Genomic DNA, 17001 nt, shown 5'->3' on the forward strand with positions numbered 1-17001 from the left:
ACATGGAGGCAGCCGAGTCAGAGGGACCCCATTTTGCGCCTCCCCTTCCCACGCTCGAGCTCTTCCGTTTGTGAAGTCCAACGACCCCTCAGATGTCACGGGCTCAGCCCAGAACTCAACAGTGGAAGCCAGCGTGACTACGGACCCCATGGAAGGACTCACCTATCAGCTCCACGATGCTCCCGCTGCGGCTCCGACCACCGGGCTCCTGGCTGGGGGCGCCGAGCTTCGCCAGGCCGCCTGGCGTGGTCAGGGCCCGCAGGAGCTCGGGGGGCGGGGTCCTGAGGAGCTGCTGCAGGAGCTCCAGGGCCCCGGTCACCACGTTGTGGTCCGGGTGCTGCGCGTAATGCAAGGTCAGCTCGTAAACCTGGGGGCAGAAAACGAGTGCTGCTGTCACAGCTCCCAAACGGGGACAGGTCTCACTTCTTGTCTGATAGTCTTATGGTGGCAAAATGTGTGCCTTAATTTCTGTCCCTAAAAGTTTCTCTGTCACTTCTACCAGTGTGAGCATTAGCTTCCATGTGGTTTTCTGAGTTCCCACAATTCCTTTCACTGTGATACTGATTCCTCAGAAGTAGGGTGAGCGCCTGCTCAAAAGCAGGGGCGCAAGAACGAAGTGCTCCCTCTTGCAGGCTGGGGGGGCTGCTCGTGGGGAGGGGAGCTCAGTCTGCGGCAGAGGCCCCAACACACGTGCAACGAACACGCACCACAGGCACCAGGGCCCCGAGAAAGAGCCCCCAGCACGCTGGAAGGGCTGGGTCACATTTGACCCGTGTCTTTAACACTCTATTTTGTTACATGGAGATGATGAACTTATTCTTTTCCCCTTTAATTTGAGTTGCCAGATGAAATACAGAGCATCCGGTGAGATCTGATTTTCAGATAAACCATCGATAATTTTACAGTACAATTATGTGATTTCAGGCAGACTTATACCACAAAACGATTCATGATTTATCTGAAGTTTAAAATTAACTGGCACACTGTATGTTTATTTGCCGAGTTAGGCACCCTCATCTTTACCATCATAAAAGTAACACCGAGGCTAAAAAAGGAGCCATACGGAACCGTACAGAAAAAGCCTCAGAGGCAGTGACTTCTAATCACTTGTTTTCAAGTCTTTGGTGGGACCCTCCGTCACTCAGGACACAAGTCTGCAGACTGCAGTCCACAGGCAACCTGGCTCGCCTCCCGTCTCTGCATGTCAAGTTTCAGGGGACACGCCACCCCCATGGCCGCCTTCCTGCCACTACAGAAAGGCATGCGGCCCGGCACTGGGTGATCCGCTAGGCTTTGATTTCTGAAGCCACCTACAGTGGACAAACTACTGCCACGTAAAATGGGGACACAAGAGCCACATGGCCACCACCTCACCTGCCCTCCCAAATGCTGTTAGCGACATCACTGCTTCATACTGTTAGGTATCTCACATGTAACTTTAAATCACATGTGATTCACCTAGAAGTTCAGTCTAAAACTGAATAAAAACCGCATGTATCTCATGTGCACAAACACAGGATTGAACAGGTGCTGGATAAACGTGGACGTAACGGAAGCCCACCTCCCATGGGCGCTGGCTTTAGACAACGGGTGGCGGCGCCCTCTGTGCCAGGCCCAGGTCTGCAGGGCTTAGGCACCGCTCTGGCCACCTTGTGAAGCTGACCTCCGTTTCCCTCTGGTGTGACTAGAAGTCACACAGGTGGGGAGCATGGCTTAGGCCCTGAATCAGGAGGTCTGGCTCCAGAGTCCCCGCCCTTCGCCCTCCCGGCGGCCCCCTTCCCAACAACCCGACCCTCTGCGTGTCAGGCATTTCTGTGCCTGGGGCTCCTACCTGCACCAGCTGCTCCGTCGAGGGAGATACTTCCATCTCCTTCCGTGTGACCCCGAAGCTGCCTTTCAGGCTGGTGTCCTGGACCTGCTGCTGCAGCAAGGGCACCAAGCCCCGCAGGGTGAGCAGCACCCCAAGGACCAGGAGGGGAGGGTGCTCATCTGCGACAGGAGCCAGGAGACCTAGAAGGCAGCACAAGGTTCCTGCCATCATCTGCTACCGGGAGCGTCAGGACTCAGTTTGTGAAAAAGAAGAGGTTCCCAGTGGGACCCAACCCTGAGGCTGGCAGTGAGGGACAGAGGCACGGACATCACTGAAGAAACACAAGTGTGTCTCGTCGTGCGGCCGTGACCCAGGAGGAGCCTTAAGGGTGGCCTTCGAGCCTGCGCCTGGCAAGGCCTGCACACCGAGTTCTGCTGCATTGGACAGTCAGGCGGCCCTTTCACAACAAACGTCCACACGCCGTCTGCGGCACTGGCTGGTGTGGATTTCCACAGTCATCCCGCAAACAGGAGAGGCTGTCAGCAGAGCCACTCCGTGAGGAGAACCACAGGGCCCTCCCTGCACCCAGAGCCAGGCGGCTGTGCTGTGTGGCTGCACCGAGGCCAGGCCGGGCAGGCCCAGGAAGTGAGCGGGCAGCACAGTGGCCACACCCCTTGCCCTGCCGGCTGTCCTTGGGTTTGGATACGGCTGCACCTGCGCTTCTGCAGAGGAGGGGCAGCCCTTCCCAACGCGCGCACAGACCCCACGCTGGCTCAAGGCAGCCCCTGCCTGGCTCACATCTCCCAGGCAGCCAGTGCCCGAGGGTCTGGTCCGCAGGCCACGGGGCTGCCTGCCGGCAGAGGTCGGCCTCTGCTGAGTGCTGGAGACCCTCCCGCCCGCACGGGGACCAGCGCAGCCCACGCCTCACCCAGGAGCACGTTGAGCAGCCAGCTGTAGAAGTGCTGTGTCCGTCTGGAGTGTTGGCAGATGCTCACGGCGCAGCCGGCCGCCGTCCGCCGAACGGTCGGGGAGCTCGACTTCAGGTTCGCGACGAAAGCCTTCAGCAGGACCTGCAGAAGCAAACGCGCACGTGGCTGGAGAGAAGCGCCACGAAGCTTACCAGGCATTTCATGCAGCTTGACTTGCTCCAAATGCCCGCAGGGCACGAGTCATCAACAACCCCAGGCTCGCTTAGGCTGAGTGACGCACCCAAACCTGGAGTGTTCCAGAGCAGTTTGCAAGCATGCAGTCTGTTCACTGCCTTAGAGTGCAAGCAGGGCCTCGGGAGGGGGGACGTCTCAGCTCTGGAAAAGCTGTACCCGTAGTACTTGGGGACAGGGTCAGGAAACGACACTACATGAACTATATGCAGTAAAAACAACAATCCATGAAGGAGTCAAAGAGAAAAGAGCACGAGCCAGCTACAGCGCCGCCCAGCCGCAGCGATGGCTGTGCATGTGCTGCCTCAGTGACAGCCGCTGACGGTGACAGAACGCTACGCACACCGTCCTAAGAGACCAGGTAACGACTCCCAGGCAGGATGGTGGTGCAGTCAGAGGTGGCTCGCGTCCTCGCACAGCCACATCAAAATTACAACTAGAATATAGAATCATCACTCAGAACCGGCAGAAATCGAGTTTAATGGAAGTCTGACAACTACGGAATTAAAGAAACCGCATCCATCCAGGCTGGTAGGAGGGGCAGACGTGGAACAGGCTGGTCTCACACCCACGTGTGGTGGACAAAGATTCAGGAGGGATATCTCAGGAGTGAGGAGTCCCAGCCCCACACCAGGACCCCCAGCCCCGTGTTCCAGTGCCAGGAAGATACGTCCCCACAAGTTCTGGCTGAAAAACCAGCGGGGACTGAGTCGGTGGAAGAAACTGCTGGAGCCCCAAGCAGTTCCCCTTAAAGAGCCCGCACACGGACTCACCTGCTCAGACTCCCTCCCTCTGAGCTCCAGCACCAGGGTAGCTGCTTGAAAGGCCCCAGCGGGACACAGCGGGGGAACTGAAGGGTCTGGCATCAAGGCAAGCAGAGGCCATTGTCCCTTTCCTAACCCCTCCCCCCACAGAGTCTACAAACTGGTGCCGTCTCTGAGACTCCATCAGTCTGGCTCACACTGTTAGACCCGCCTTGGAGATCCCTACAGACTCCGCCCCACCCAACTCATGGTCCCACACAAGCTGCTTTTCCACAAGGATGGCTGGTTTTGGCTCAGGCTGCACAACGTCCTAAATCCTCTCAAACAGGCAACAGCTGGCCTCTGAGCCCCAGGCCCTGCACCAGCAGCAGCCAGCTCAGGTTGCTTTATAGCTCAGGTGGGTGCCCAGGGCAAAACACAGGTAGGGGCTGACCTTGGCCTGCACCCCTAGGAAATCCCAGGACCAGTGCATCCAGTGGACAGCTACAGACCACGAAGGAGCACCACCACCCTGCCCCTGCACAGCTGATCCTCCACGGAGGGCGGAGGTTGGTGGTCAGTGGTCACAGCCAGTCCTTGCAGCTGACCGGCCTGGGTAAATCTGCCAACAGCAACCAAAGCTCAACTACAAGGGGAGGGTGTACTCAGCCCACATGAGCACCCAGCTTGGGCGATAGGGGAGGCTGTGCCACTGGGCCCTATGGGACACTCACTGCATTAGGCCACACGACCAAGAAGCAGAGTCAGAGCAGCTCTACCCAATACACAGAAACAAACACAGGGAGGTTGCCAAAACAAGGAGACAAAGAAACCTGGCCCAAATGAAAGGACAGATCAAAACTCCAGACAAAGAGCTAAACAAAACGGAGATGAGCAAACGATCAGATGCAGAGTTCAAAACACTGGTTATACGGACGCTCAAGGAACTCAGTGAGGACCTACCTCAGCAGCATAAAAAAGATCCGGTCAGAAACGAAGGACACACTAACTGAAATAAAGAACAATTTATAGGGAGACAACAGGAGAGTGGATGAAGCCCAGAATCAAGTCAGTGATTTGGAACATAAGGAAGAAAAAAACAACCAGTCAGAACAGCAAGGAGAAAAAAATAATCCAAAAAACCGCGGATAGTATAAGCAGCCTCTGGGACAACTTCAAGACGTCCAACATTCACGTCATAGGGGTGCCAGGAGAGAAAGAGCAAGAAATTGGAAATCTATTTGAAAAAATAGTGAAAGAAAACTTCCCTAATTTGGTGAAGGAAAGACATACAAGTTCAGGAAGCACAGAGAGTCCCAAATAAGATGAACCCAAGGAGGACCACTCCAAGACACATTACAATTAAAATGCCAAAGGTTAAGAATAAAGAGAAAAATTTAAAAGCAGCAAGAGAGAAGCAGAGAGTTACTTACAGAGGAGTTCCCATAAGACTGTCAGCAGATTTCTCAAAATAAGCTTTGTGGGCAGGAAGGGACTGGCAAGAAGTATTCAAAGTGATGAAAAGCAAGGACCTACAGCCAGGATGACTCTGTCCAGCAAAGCTCTCATTTAGATAGGAGGGCAGATGAAGTGCTTCCCAGACAAGGTGAAGCTGAAGGAGTCCATCATGACCAAGACATTATTATATGAGATGTTAAAGGGACTTACTTAAGAAAAAGAAGATCAACACTATGAACAATAAAATGGCAAAAAATACATATCTATCAACAAGTGAATCTAAAAAACAAGCAAGCAAACAGGAAGAACAGAGACAGAGTCATGGATGTGGAGCATGTTCTGATGGCTGCCGGGGGGAGGGGTGGGGGTGGGCGAGGAGGCGAGGGGACCGAGCAGCACAAACCCGCGGTTACGGAACAGTCCTGGGATGTCAAGCGCAGCCCAGGGCACGGAGGAGCCAAAGAACTGGCACTCGCGACCCGGGGACGGGAACAGTGGAGGGCGACTGCCTCGGGGAGCAGGGGTGCCAGCCTGAGGGGGGCGACGGGGGAAAGCCAGGACAACTGATTTTTAATAGCGTAATTAACAAAAAATAATAATAACATAAAGAAAATAAATCGGGGAACAAGACCTGGTCACTGGGCCTCCAGAAAAACCCAAGCGAGGGGCGCTGCAGCCCGGAAGGCCCCAGTCTGCGGGCCGTGCCGGAGAAGTCCGGACGGATGACTCTAGCTGGGGAAACGGTCCGCCACAGCCTCTGTCTTGTGGAAACCACTGAGACACAGTCTAGCGAGCTGCTGCACGCTGCGAGACGACCCACATGGCCGAAGAGTGGTGAGCAAATGACAACAAGGCCATCATTCATCGCAGATAAACCAGACAGGTGTGCAAAAAACTAGCTGTGACTATTTACGAAGGCATCGCAATGTATGCACTGGTACAACTAGAGTGAAAGCGGGAGAGGGTTGCAGCTAAGTTCATCTCCTCCACAGTAAAAAGTCTGAAGCTAGCCGTCTAAGTACGTTATTTAGAAACGTGGAGGGAAATCCTAACACAGGACTGAGCCACGGAAGCAGGAGAGCCCAGAATCAGTGGTACCGAGACCAGGGGACGGGGCCACAATTTCTGGACACCGTAAAGAGAACAGTAGCGCAGGTGTGAAGGCAGCGTGCCGGGGCACAAACAGGACGCCACGGGGTCCCTGACAGCTGCGGGCGCTCTGTGCGCTGCCTCCGTCCGGCAGGCCCCAGAGGCCGCCCGCCCCCACCTCGCCATGGCCAGCGCAAGGAGCCAACCCCGGGCCCCAGAACCCAACCTGCTCGGGAACAGCGCCTTTCATCTGCGCCCCTCGGCACCCACGGGAAGAGCAGGGGAGGAAAGAAGCCCCGGGGCCTCAGAGATGCCCCTCTAAGGCAGAAGCACGCCAGAGCGCAAGCCGCGCTCTCGAGCGAAAGCCCTGCCTCCCCACCAGACTCTCTCCCACGTTTGTGACTTGAGGTAACAATCATACCTTAATTTCATTGTCATTTGCAAAGTGTCCAAACGAAGCCATAATTTTGGGTATAGCAGCAGCCAAGGTCTCCTGAACAGATTCCTCAGGTCTCTTGCTTGTCCGAGTCAGGCAAGGCAAAAGGTTCACCAAGTAAGGTCTGCGGATGCGAGAGGAACATGGATTATCCTACCAGGTCCACCCGAATGAGGTACCAGCAGCGAGTCTCCAGCCTGCCAGAGAGGTGCCCACTCCTCCAGTGGACGGGGGCAGACCTCAGCTAAACGGCAGGAGGATGGGCTGCAAAGGAAGCACAGACGTTGGGAGCCGCTCACCCTTCGCTTCTCTGACCAGAGGGCTCTCCAAAGCTCGCTTTAAAAATTATTTGCAGTGAATTATAATCGTTATTAAAACACTCGTATTTTAAGTTAGAAAATAATAGATAATGTAAGAAAATACGACTTTAGTAAACAAGAAGTAGACTAACAGTAACAAGGGGGGAGGGGGGAGGGAGAAAAGGGGGTAAGAAGGGGAAGTGTCAAATCAAAGAACATATATAAATGACCCACAGACATGGGCAACTGAGTGGGGACTGAATGTGGGGGAAGGGAGGGGCAGGGTACAGGGAAGCAAGAGGGGGAAAAAAAGTGAGACAACTGTAATGGAAAAACAAACAAAAAAATTTTTTTAGTGGGGGAAAATGAAAATATGAAGAATGGAAATGCCAGTTCAGTGAATATTAGGACAAAGATTTTCCTTCACGTTGTATATTTTTCTCCCTATTTGATCTCTCCAGAGTTTGGCATTCTAAACAAGTAAGTAATGACTTAAGTTTCTTTGCATAGACCTAATAAGACCAGTTGTTAATAGAGGTTCCTTTTTCTGAACAAGCCTTTGACTGGAATGTCAAGCCTAAAGGAGACATGCTTGGGCTCAGGTTGTTACCAAAAAGCCCTAAGGAACTGGGAATGACTTTCAAAGGTAATAAAAGCCCGCGAAATAAAAGGCCTGCTGCCACGGTTGGTTGTGCGGTCCACAGCAATCTCTCCAGGGAAGGAACGAAGGTTGTTTTCCTGAAAGATGGCTAGAAGGGAACTTAAGGCACAATGGAAAACCAGAAAGACTTGGAAAGGACAGGTGTGTATAGGCAAGGATGAATGCCAGGTATGTGGCCCAGCTTCTGTGCCCTGAAGAGCAGACTGAGGGGCCACCCTAAATGTTCCCTTGGATAAGTTCCAGCAAAACAGAACTAAAGATCATAAGTGATCATTTGCTGCTCTTGTTGTGTTTATGCAAACGAACAGGATAAATTAAAAATGGACTTAATGTAGTCCCTTTAAAGACAAGGAGAGTAATCTTAGGGAGAAAAATCATTATTCAAGGAAAATCACAATGATCAGTGGCAGACTGTAAAGTAGGGCAGCTAACCGTCTTAAAAGTTTCTTCTCACTTAAAAAATGGTTTCACTTGAAAATTAAACCATATCTGTGATATCACCAAAGAGATTCAAGTTGCAGGCAAGTAGAATGTCAAGTGCCTTGCAACTGGATGTCTTCCCAATAAGACAGTCTTACAGATTTAGAGACTTGTTTGTTGGTTATGTTACATAAATTAACATGTGTTTTCTGTTTTCAAAGGGCATAAGCCTATGACCGCATTACCTCAGTGATTGTCTGTACGCAAAAGGCTCACTTAATCCTCTCTGCAGCGCTGCCTCCTGAGACTCAACGGTTTGGCTGAACTAAGTGGCTGGGTTGGTGAAGAACGGGGTGGTCTGTGGGCTTCACTTTAAAACTGGTTTCTCTTTTCTATCCTAATGGCTTGGACAGAAAGGGCCCAGAGGTCTGAGAGGGGGGAAACATAAACTATTTCCCTCAGCCCAAACTAAATAAAATGGGCATAAGGGTTTTGGACAGGCGAGATGTGCCTAGCACACATTCCTCCAAAGAAGCCCCCCCCTTTTTTTTTTCCCTCCTAATGTGGAACATTGAAAAATTAATCCCTGCCTTTTGTCACCTAGTAGTTATGGATTGAATGATGCTTTTTAACCCTTTTTGCCAAATCTGTTGCCCCCAGAACACAACAAGGATGCCAGCCTGCTAAACCAAGCACGCCGTTGTCCAGGGACAGCCAACTGACCTGGAGTCTGCACAATTCTTCCCCATGTGGGAAGGCCACCCTTCCCTCCACACCCCCACTATTATTAGGGATTTCTGGACCCAAGGGTAGGTAGGACGACAACCATGTCCAGCTTGAAGCAGCTAGAGGAGCTTGAGACCTTCGCCCATTGTCCTCTACAAGATTACAAAGGGTCTTAATATCTGAGAGGGAGGGATAGTTATTTTTTACGAACCATGGGTATGGACTTGGGGGGGGATGCTGGGGGAGGGAGATACTGGGTGGAGGGGAGTAAAGGGGAAAAAATTGGAACTACTGTAACAACATAATCAATAAAATATACTTAAAAAAAAAAAAGAAAATACGACTTTAAAAATTAGAAAGCTTTCTTGGAAAAGAAACATTACAAAAACATTTCTAAGTGGTCCAGCTAAGTAAGGCCTTAGAGATAAGATCTGAAACTCCAGAGAAAAAGGCCAACTCTGTGTAGGGGGGCGGGGGGTCACAGGCCAAAGGAACCAAGACCACCAGCACCCCTGGACCAACGTGGGGAGAGCACAGCAGTACCCTCTGGTGCACAGAGAGGCCACTAGGGGGTCCACGCCCAGGACTACACTAGGGAGGGCGAGGCCCACCCTTAAATGAGGCCAATGAGTCAACCAGAGTGTCCGAGGTGAGGGGCCCTGGGGCAAGCCCCCCTGGGCCTTGGCTAAGGAGCCTGGGTTTTATCCCAGCGGCTCCAGGAGAGGAGCCAAGAGCCCGAGGGAGGAAGCGGCTTGACCCAGTCACACTTTCTGTGGGGAGAGCTGCGGGTGCGCTGCTTTAGAAACAGCTTTCAAACATAAGCATCATCAAAGCAGAGGGTTATTACAGAGGAATTTTCTCCATGGCCGTAGCTCTACAGCCGTATGATACGATTCTCATTCAACTCAAAGGCATTGTGAGAAACCACTGTTTCATGTTCATAGTGAGGGGCCGGGCGCTCCGCCAGGTCCCCAGAGGCAGAGCCAAGGGTCTGTGGACACTTGCAGTTAAGGCCACGGGACGGAGTTGAAAACCGTGGTCCTGTTTTTGTCTCCAATCCACTGAGACCGAACTGCTGCAATGAGCCAAACCTCTACGCACAGTGTAACGTCCACATTTTTAACCCGTGTCACCGATGAAGGCGTCTGTTTCCACAACCCCTGGAGTGGGCGGCAATGAGGCTGCGACCCGACCCCCAGCCACCTGACCACGTGCAGACACCGCTCCCTGCTGCGCGGTGGCAGAGGACAGACAGGAAGGATCCCTGCAGTCCCCCAGTGTCCTGGTGGGGGGAGGGCAGGGAGGGAACAAGCCCGCCGGTGACAGGCGAGGTTGCTGCTGGGGGCGGTGTGGGCGGGGAAGGAGAAGTCAGCGGCGGCAGCAACCACAGCGGGGAGGGCGGAGGTGGGCAGCGGCCGCCGGTGCGCGGGGAAGGTGTCTGAGGCAGTGACATTTGAGCCACGATGCAAAGAACTCTCAGGAGCTGGCTCTCCAATAAAATCATCACCATCGTCATCATCATTGTCGTCACCCGGCAGGTGCAACGTACCTGCACTTCTGAGGCCGGACCAGGTGAGCCAGCTCAGCAAACCTCCACAGGGCGGCGCGCAGGCTCCGGGGGGCGCCGTTCTGCGTGGATTGAACGAGCAGTGCGTTACACTTAAAGGTCACAGACACGCCCCGCCGGGTGGGCCCGCTGCTTAGTGTCGTCCCCATACAGCAAGGCCGCGGGTTTGATCCCGGTCAGGGCACACACAAAACGCAACCAATGAGTGCGTGAGTCAGCACAACAGCAAACGGGTGAGAGTCTCTCTCTCCCTCTCCCTCTGTCTCCCTTCCTTTCTCTCTCTCTCACAAAAAAAACAAAACAAAAAAAACTTCCGTAACTAAAAAAAATAATTAAAAAAGAAAATCACAGACACTAGTCACCAAGAGGACGTCATATAAATTAAAGCATTTCCTTCATTGTTAACTTCTATTTTTAGAGAAAAGGCCATTAAATGCTTAACTACTGTAGACATTTTAAGGTTTAATGAGCTTAATTATAAGGAAATAAAAATAAGTTACCCTTTTAAACCCCCATGACGTTTAGTAAGTAACGAAGGGTAACCTTGTGAAGGGAAGTCACACCACGAGGCCTACGCTACCGGGCAGCTCTCCTCCTAACGCTTTTACTCATGGAGCACAGAGGCCCACGCGAACCGCTCAGTGCGGCGAGGCGGCGCCGGCCCTCAGTGACAGACGGCAGAGGCCCACCTTTTTGATCTCCTTGTAGAGCTCCAGCTGCAGCCTCGGGAGGTTGGAGTCCATGAGCGCCTGCAACGGAACACAGGGGCGGCTCAGGGGGGCAGGCCGTCAGCGGCCCCACGGAAGGCTAACAAGCACCTTAAATTCCCATCTTGGGGCAAAGCAGAATTTAACAGCAACTAAGCTAAGAACCTGCTCATTAAGAAAAAAGAATACATATGCAGGAAGTTCCAGAATAAACTAGATCCAGGTGCTTTACTTGAATAAAATGGAGGAGAAAGAATTTAACTTTTATCACAATCAAATAGTACATAATATCAAAGTTCAAGGGCAGATGGCTCAAATTCATCCTAAAGCTCTAATCTGAAAACCCCATCACCAACGAGGAAGGTTTCTCCCTTCGTTCAGGGCACTCAGGTGGGTGATCACCATTAGCAAGGCCCCGAGGTCGGGGTGCGCCTCTAAGAACAGAGTCAGTGCGACCTCGTCCTTTCTCAAGGCCTTGGTCCTCCCCTGATGCCCAGTCGTTCCCAGCGCTGTGGCCCCAGGGACCCCAGAGCCCGCAGCCAGCTGGGAGCCTCAGCCCCCGACAGCACAGCCCCTGCCCCACCCCCAGGGCTGAGCCAAGGTCCAGACCCCGCGCTCCCTTCCTTGGCCCAGCCACCTCCCGCGATCCTCGGCACAGGCCCCGCCCCACCCCAAGGCGCCCCGTGGTCCCCAGGCTCTGGTCCTACATCAGTGCTCCTCAGAGCACGTCAGCGCTCCCCGAGAGCAGCTCACTCTCCGCCGAATCAAGCACAAGGCCCCTGCGCCGGCCCACACTGAGGCCGCCCTCGCTGCAAGTCTGCGGAAGCTCCCTGACTCCTTGGCACCTGGAGGCGGACTCCCCTGTGGTTCAGAGGCCTCCAGTCTCCTTACTCAGCACCCCCCCACCCCCAGACAGAAGGCCCTCAGCCTCCTTGCCGCCACACGAGCCTCCCACCTCTCCCGGCACCAGGGGCTTACCCCTGCAGCAGGTGCCCCGACCCAGCACGCTGCCTCACAGCCTGCGCAGGGTGGGGGCAGAGCACGCGGCCAGGCTGTCCTGGGTCCCCAGGGCACTCCTCTACAGCAACGAAGAGCACAGCGTGCCCGATGCCTGGGCCACGCAGAGTCTGCACCTCATCCTAAGCACATGACAGTACTCACTAGAAGACAAAAGTCCAGGACTGGCTCCTGTGCGCCTGTCCCTGACACCAGGCCCAGGGCCATTCACATTCTCCCAAGCCTGCTCCTCCTCTGCCACGGGGAGTGCGAGCCTGGCCAGACCCGGGCCCCACTGCCGGGCTGGGAGCCAGAAGATGAGACCAGACAGCCAGCGTGAGCGCAGGTCAGTGTCGCTATGCCTGATATTAAGCAGAAGGAGCAACTGGCAGCGACTGGCCTCGCCTTACGTTCCAGGTCACAGCATGAGACACTGGAATCTCTGGGAGACCAGAAACGAAAAAGGGGAACTGGGAACGAAGAAGGGTGCGGGCTGGGAAGAGAACCGGGGACCTAAAGCTGCCACCTAGAATCACCCGCGGGCCCCGAACACACACTACGCTCTTCTGTCCACCGGCTCGCGGAAGCAGGTCTCAGAGGAAGGCAGACCTCGAATGGAAAGAAGCTGATGGGCAAAACGACCAACGCCAGAGCGTTCGGGGTCATCCTGTTCTCTCTGCCCTCCTGACATGAACCAAGGCAACCTGGGTGCCCTCTCGGGGGCGTCTTTCTCATCCTAAGGAGCAGAGTTCGGGAAACGAGGTATCAGATGCAGCCCTGCCCCGTCCTGCCAGTGGGATAATAAAGCAATAAGGACAGTCAGGCCTGGAAAGCGGTGGTGTAACTGTGAGGCCCTGTGCACACACAAGCGTCACCAACGGACGCCTGGGCACGGAGGACAGGGTTAGTAACCACTGATCATTACACCGTGTGGGAGGCAGGACATGAGCCAAAGCATGGAAGCACGAGGAGGAGGCCAGGTGACCCCTGGCGGTGGAGAAGGACCTCCCTCAGGCTGCTCCGACGCAAGCAGCCAGAGTCCTGTGGCTACAGAGAAGCCAGCCAGCATCTCGAGCACGGAAGGCATGGCTAGCCAAGAAATGGGGTGCTTGCTGTTCAGAGGGGAAGGGGTCCCTGGGCACCGGGGATTCCACACAACAGAAAAGAGCAGCTGACATGCATGTAAGACGCTCAGTGTTAATTAGAATGCTTCTTACCACTGTGAGCACCAGTAAGTGACCAAAACAATGATGTCCAGGACATCACGTACATGACTACATCTCATACATGCATGCTCACACACACGGGCGCAAGCACATACAGCATGCAGGGCACATGTATATACATGCATGCACAGCGCGTACACAGCACACATGTGCATGCAAAGCACACTCACATAGCAAGACACACGCATACACAGCACACATGCACACAGCACACGTGACGAAGCACGCACAGCACACGCTCAGGTAATGTGCGTGCGTGCACGGCACACATGCACATACATGCACCCACAGTAAACATGCACACACAAGTACTGCACACATGTATGCAGTGCACATACAGCGTGCTAGTGCACACAGAGCAGTCACACATGCACACACAAAACACACCACTAAAACCTGTCTGACTCCCTTTACAGCTCATAACACTGAGGCTCACAGAATAAATACATTTCCCAAAATTGTTCAGCTATCAGGGCAGAGGCAAGATTCAAACGCAGGTCTCCTGCACTCCAAAACCCACGTATGCTCTACCTGCCAGGCCACCACGCCGTGTCTCCTGAAACACAGGACTCAGGGGGTGACCATCTGCCCGAGGGAGGCTGGACCCGTGAAGGAGAAAGGGAGGATTTCTTGGCCAATGTAAGACGTGAGCATTTTCCAGAGAAAGCCCTTGGGAAGACTCCAAAGAACAGTTTTGTTTTCAAGACCCTAATGAGAATGGAAATAGCCAACTCACCTATGTTCATCTGGCTAAGGAAGCACCACCGGGAAGAGTGCCTTCCAAGAAAACAGACGCACAGCCTCTTTCAAAGCCCCCACACATCAGGGCTGAGCCCCATGCCGCGGGGAAAGAGGAAGCGCCGGCAGGGTCCCATAAGCAAGGGTCCCTGCGGGCACGGTAGCGGGGACATTTTGCCCCCGAACCAAAAGGACAAAATCGGTTTTGCGGAAAGTGTCCAGAACTACGTCAGAGAACCTGCCCCGTGCCGGCCGGCCTGCAGCGGGAACGAAGTCTCAGTTTGGACACGTAGCCCAAAAGGCCCATTCCCAAACGCAGCCGTGGCCTAGAGCACGGGGACCAGGACGTGCTGGGGACCCAAACCAGGAGCAGGGCAGAAGGAGAAACACATGGGGTTTTCTCCAATACATTAAGAGCCAGGAAGGAGGACTCTTCCCCACGGCAGCAGGGAGCAGAGATGGGGACAGATTAAGGCCCCATGGCCCAAGCTCTACGCCAGGAAGCGACAGCAGAAGGCAGGGGCCTGTGCTCGTCTGGCTTACCTGCTGCCCGGCGGCTTCAGCTCACCGGCTAACGCCCCGTCCTGGGGCCCTGCCTGCCTCTCAGGCACGCTAACTCCAGCTCACCTGGTAGAGTCACACCTGTACCCGCAAACAGCACTGCCCCGCCCCACTCAGGAGGGCAGACAGGAGACGAAGGGACTACAGGCAGCAAAGCTGGGTTCCAGAGGCCTCGCCCGAACAGAAAGTGGCACCTGTGCCGACCTTCTCCCCGAGAGCACCCAGGGGCCACCATCGGCACCGAGCCCCGACCCGTGCCCCACGCCGTGAGGGGCAACCCCTGCAGGTGTGGCAAGGGCGCCAGCAGGCCCAGACGCCTGCAACCACACGTCGGAAGTGCCACAGGGACGGACGCCCCGAGGGGCTGCACTACTGAACAGGGGCCACAGCTCGGTGATCCCGTGCCCGGGGCTCTTACTTTTATGACTTTGTTGAGGCACTCATCAGCCACCATCCTGACGTCTGACTCGGCGTCGTCACTGCACAGCAGGAAAAGTTCCATAGCGATGCCCAGAAGTTTCTGGAACTCTGGAGAATTTCTAGGTGAAAAAAAACAAGAGACTGTCACAGCAAAAAAGAGCCTCAGGAGACATGACAATGAAACGCAACACGGTGTCTTGTATCCTGCACGGGGCTCGGGAACAGAAAAAGCATGTGATGTGGGTTAACAGCCTAGCGTCGTCGTCGTCGGCAGCCGTCCGTCTCCAGAGACGATGGTGTAGCTTCTTAAGAGTCTATCTGCACCGCCGAGAATGGTTGTGCAGTCCGACTCGGGAGTGACACGGTATCTGTCTCCTCCCGTGTTGAATCGACATCTTGCGATGACGCTGGAGTGTCCTCTCCAGTGAAGCTGAAGCTACAGAGCCTGGGCAGGGTGATATGGAGGGTCTGCTGTTGCCCATGCAGCAGACCCCCCCTCTCTTCGCAGCTGAAGGGCCCAAGGGAAAGACGGAGTCAATACAGCTTGGCTTCAGGTGCGCCGCAGGAGTTGCCGGTGTTGACTACAACGTCAAACCGCCTTAGGGACTCCGGCTCCGGATTTTCTGTCGGGGTTTACTCCCTTAGCCTTTCCCCTGAAGAGGTATGCCGCAAGGCAGCGGAGGATTTTTGGAGTCAGAGTTTTCCTTCTCTGATGTGCCCTGACTGGAAGATGGAACTCAGTAACTAGGAAACACGTACCACAGTAACCCAGGATGCCAATAGGTGGGGTAACCAGATGGGGCGCACATGGAAACTCGGTACTATCTCTGCCATTTTTCTGTAAATTTAGAACTGTTCTAAAATTTTACAGTCTATTTTTTAAAGAGGTGTACTTGCAGGACAAATCTCAATTTTTAAGTTTTAATTAAAAAGTCTTTAAAGGCACTACTTTTTTTGCCCTGGCTGGTGTGGCTCAGTGGATTGAGCATCAGCCTGCAAACCTAAAGGTCACAGGTTCAATTCCCAGTCAGGGCACGGGACTGGGTGGCAGGCCAGGTCCCCACTGGGGGCGTGGGAGAGGCAATCAGTTGTTTCTCCTTGCACATCGATGCTTCTCTCCCGTTTTCCCTCCCTTCCCCTCTTTCTAAAATATAAATAAAATCTTAAATAAATAAAAAAAAGACACTTTTTTGTGTATTTTAACTCAATTTTATTAAGACGTCACGGAGACGTGGCCAATTGGATTCGATAATGTCATCTGCCGCCACTCCCTCGCCGAGTGCATCTTCCATCCTGTTGATGAATTGCTGGGTCTTAACTGGGTTGCTGTCACAACTGGTGTTGATGCGTGGGCGACCCTTCATCTTGGAGTGGTGCAACCTCTTCGACGTTATGTGCACCTTGCTTACCACGAGGGCATGGTCCGTGTCGCAGTCTGCCCTGTGGTAGCTGCGGGTGAGGAGGGTGCTGCCAATATCTGTTCTTCTGGTGATGACGAGGTCAAGCTGGTGCCAGTGGCGGGAGCGGGGGTGCCTCCATGACACCTGGTGGATCTCTTTGCACTTGAAGAATGTGTTTGTCACGCACAGGCCGTGGTGACACGAAAGCTCAAGCAGTCGCTGACCATTCTCATTGATCTGGCTCAGTGGACTGAGCGTCGGCCTGCGAGCTAAGTGTCGCTGGTTCGATCTTCCAGTCAGGGCACATCAGAGAAGGAAAACTCTGGCTCCAAAAAACCTCCGCTGCCTTGCGGCATACCTCTTCAGGGGAAAGGCTAAGGGAGTAAACCCCGACAGAAAATCCGGAGCCGGAGTCCCTAAGGCGGTTTGACGTTGTAGTCAACACCGGCAACTCCTGCGGCGCACCTGAAGCCAAGCTGTACTGACTCTGTCTTTCCCCTTGGATCCTTCAGCTGCGAAGAGGGGGGGGGTCTGCTGCATGGGCAACAGCTGGCCCTCCATATCACCCTGCCCAGGCTTTGTAG

General features: G+C 54.1%; 1 protein-coding gene across 1 annotated transcript in view; it reads right to left on the reverse strand.

Moving 5' to 3' along the window:
- The window catches only part of HTT (huntingtin), a 111941-nt gene that overhangs the window by 78220 nt on the left and 16720 nt on the right, over positions 1 to 17001 (reverse strand). The window contains exons 3-9 of the mRNA XM_090267143.1: positions 15016 to 15136; positions 11059 to 11118; positions 10352 to 10431; positions 6682 to 6820; positions 2739 to 2880; positions 1832 to 2010; positions 163 to 367 (exon numbers count right to left, since the gene is read on the reverse strand). Coding sequence (XP_090123269.1) covers positions 163 to 367; positions 1832 to 2010; positions 2739 to 2880; positions 6682 to 6820; positions 10352 to 10431; positions 11059 to 11118; positions 15016 to 15136 — 926 coding nt within the window. The remainder of the gene's footprint in view (positions 1 to 162; positions 368 to 1831; positions 2011 to 2738; positions 2881 to 6681; positions 6821 to 10351; positions 10432 to 11058; positions 11119 to 15015; positions 15137 to 17001) is intronic.

The sequence above is a fragment of the Furipterus horrens genome, unplaced genomic scaffold, assembly GCF_987537825.1.
Source record: "Furipterus horrens unplaced genomic scaffold, mFurHor1.1.pri manual_scaffold_2, whole genome shotgun sequence".
NCBI lineage: Eukaryota > Metazoa > Chordata > Mammalia > Chiroptera > Furipteridae > Furipterus > Furipterus horrens.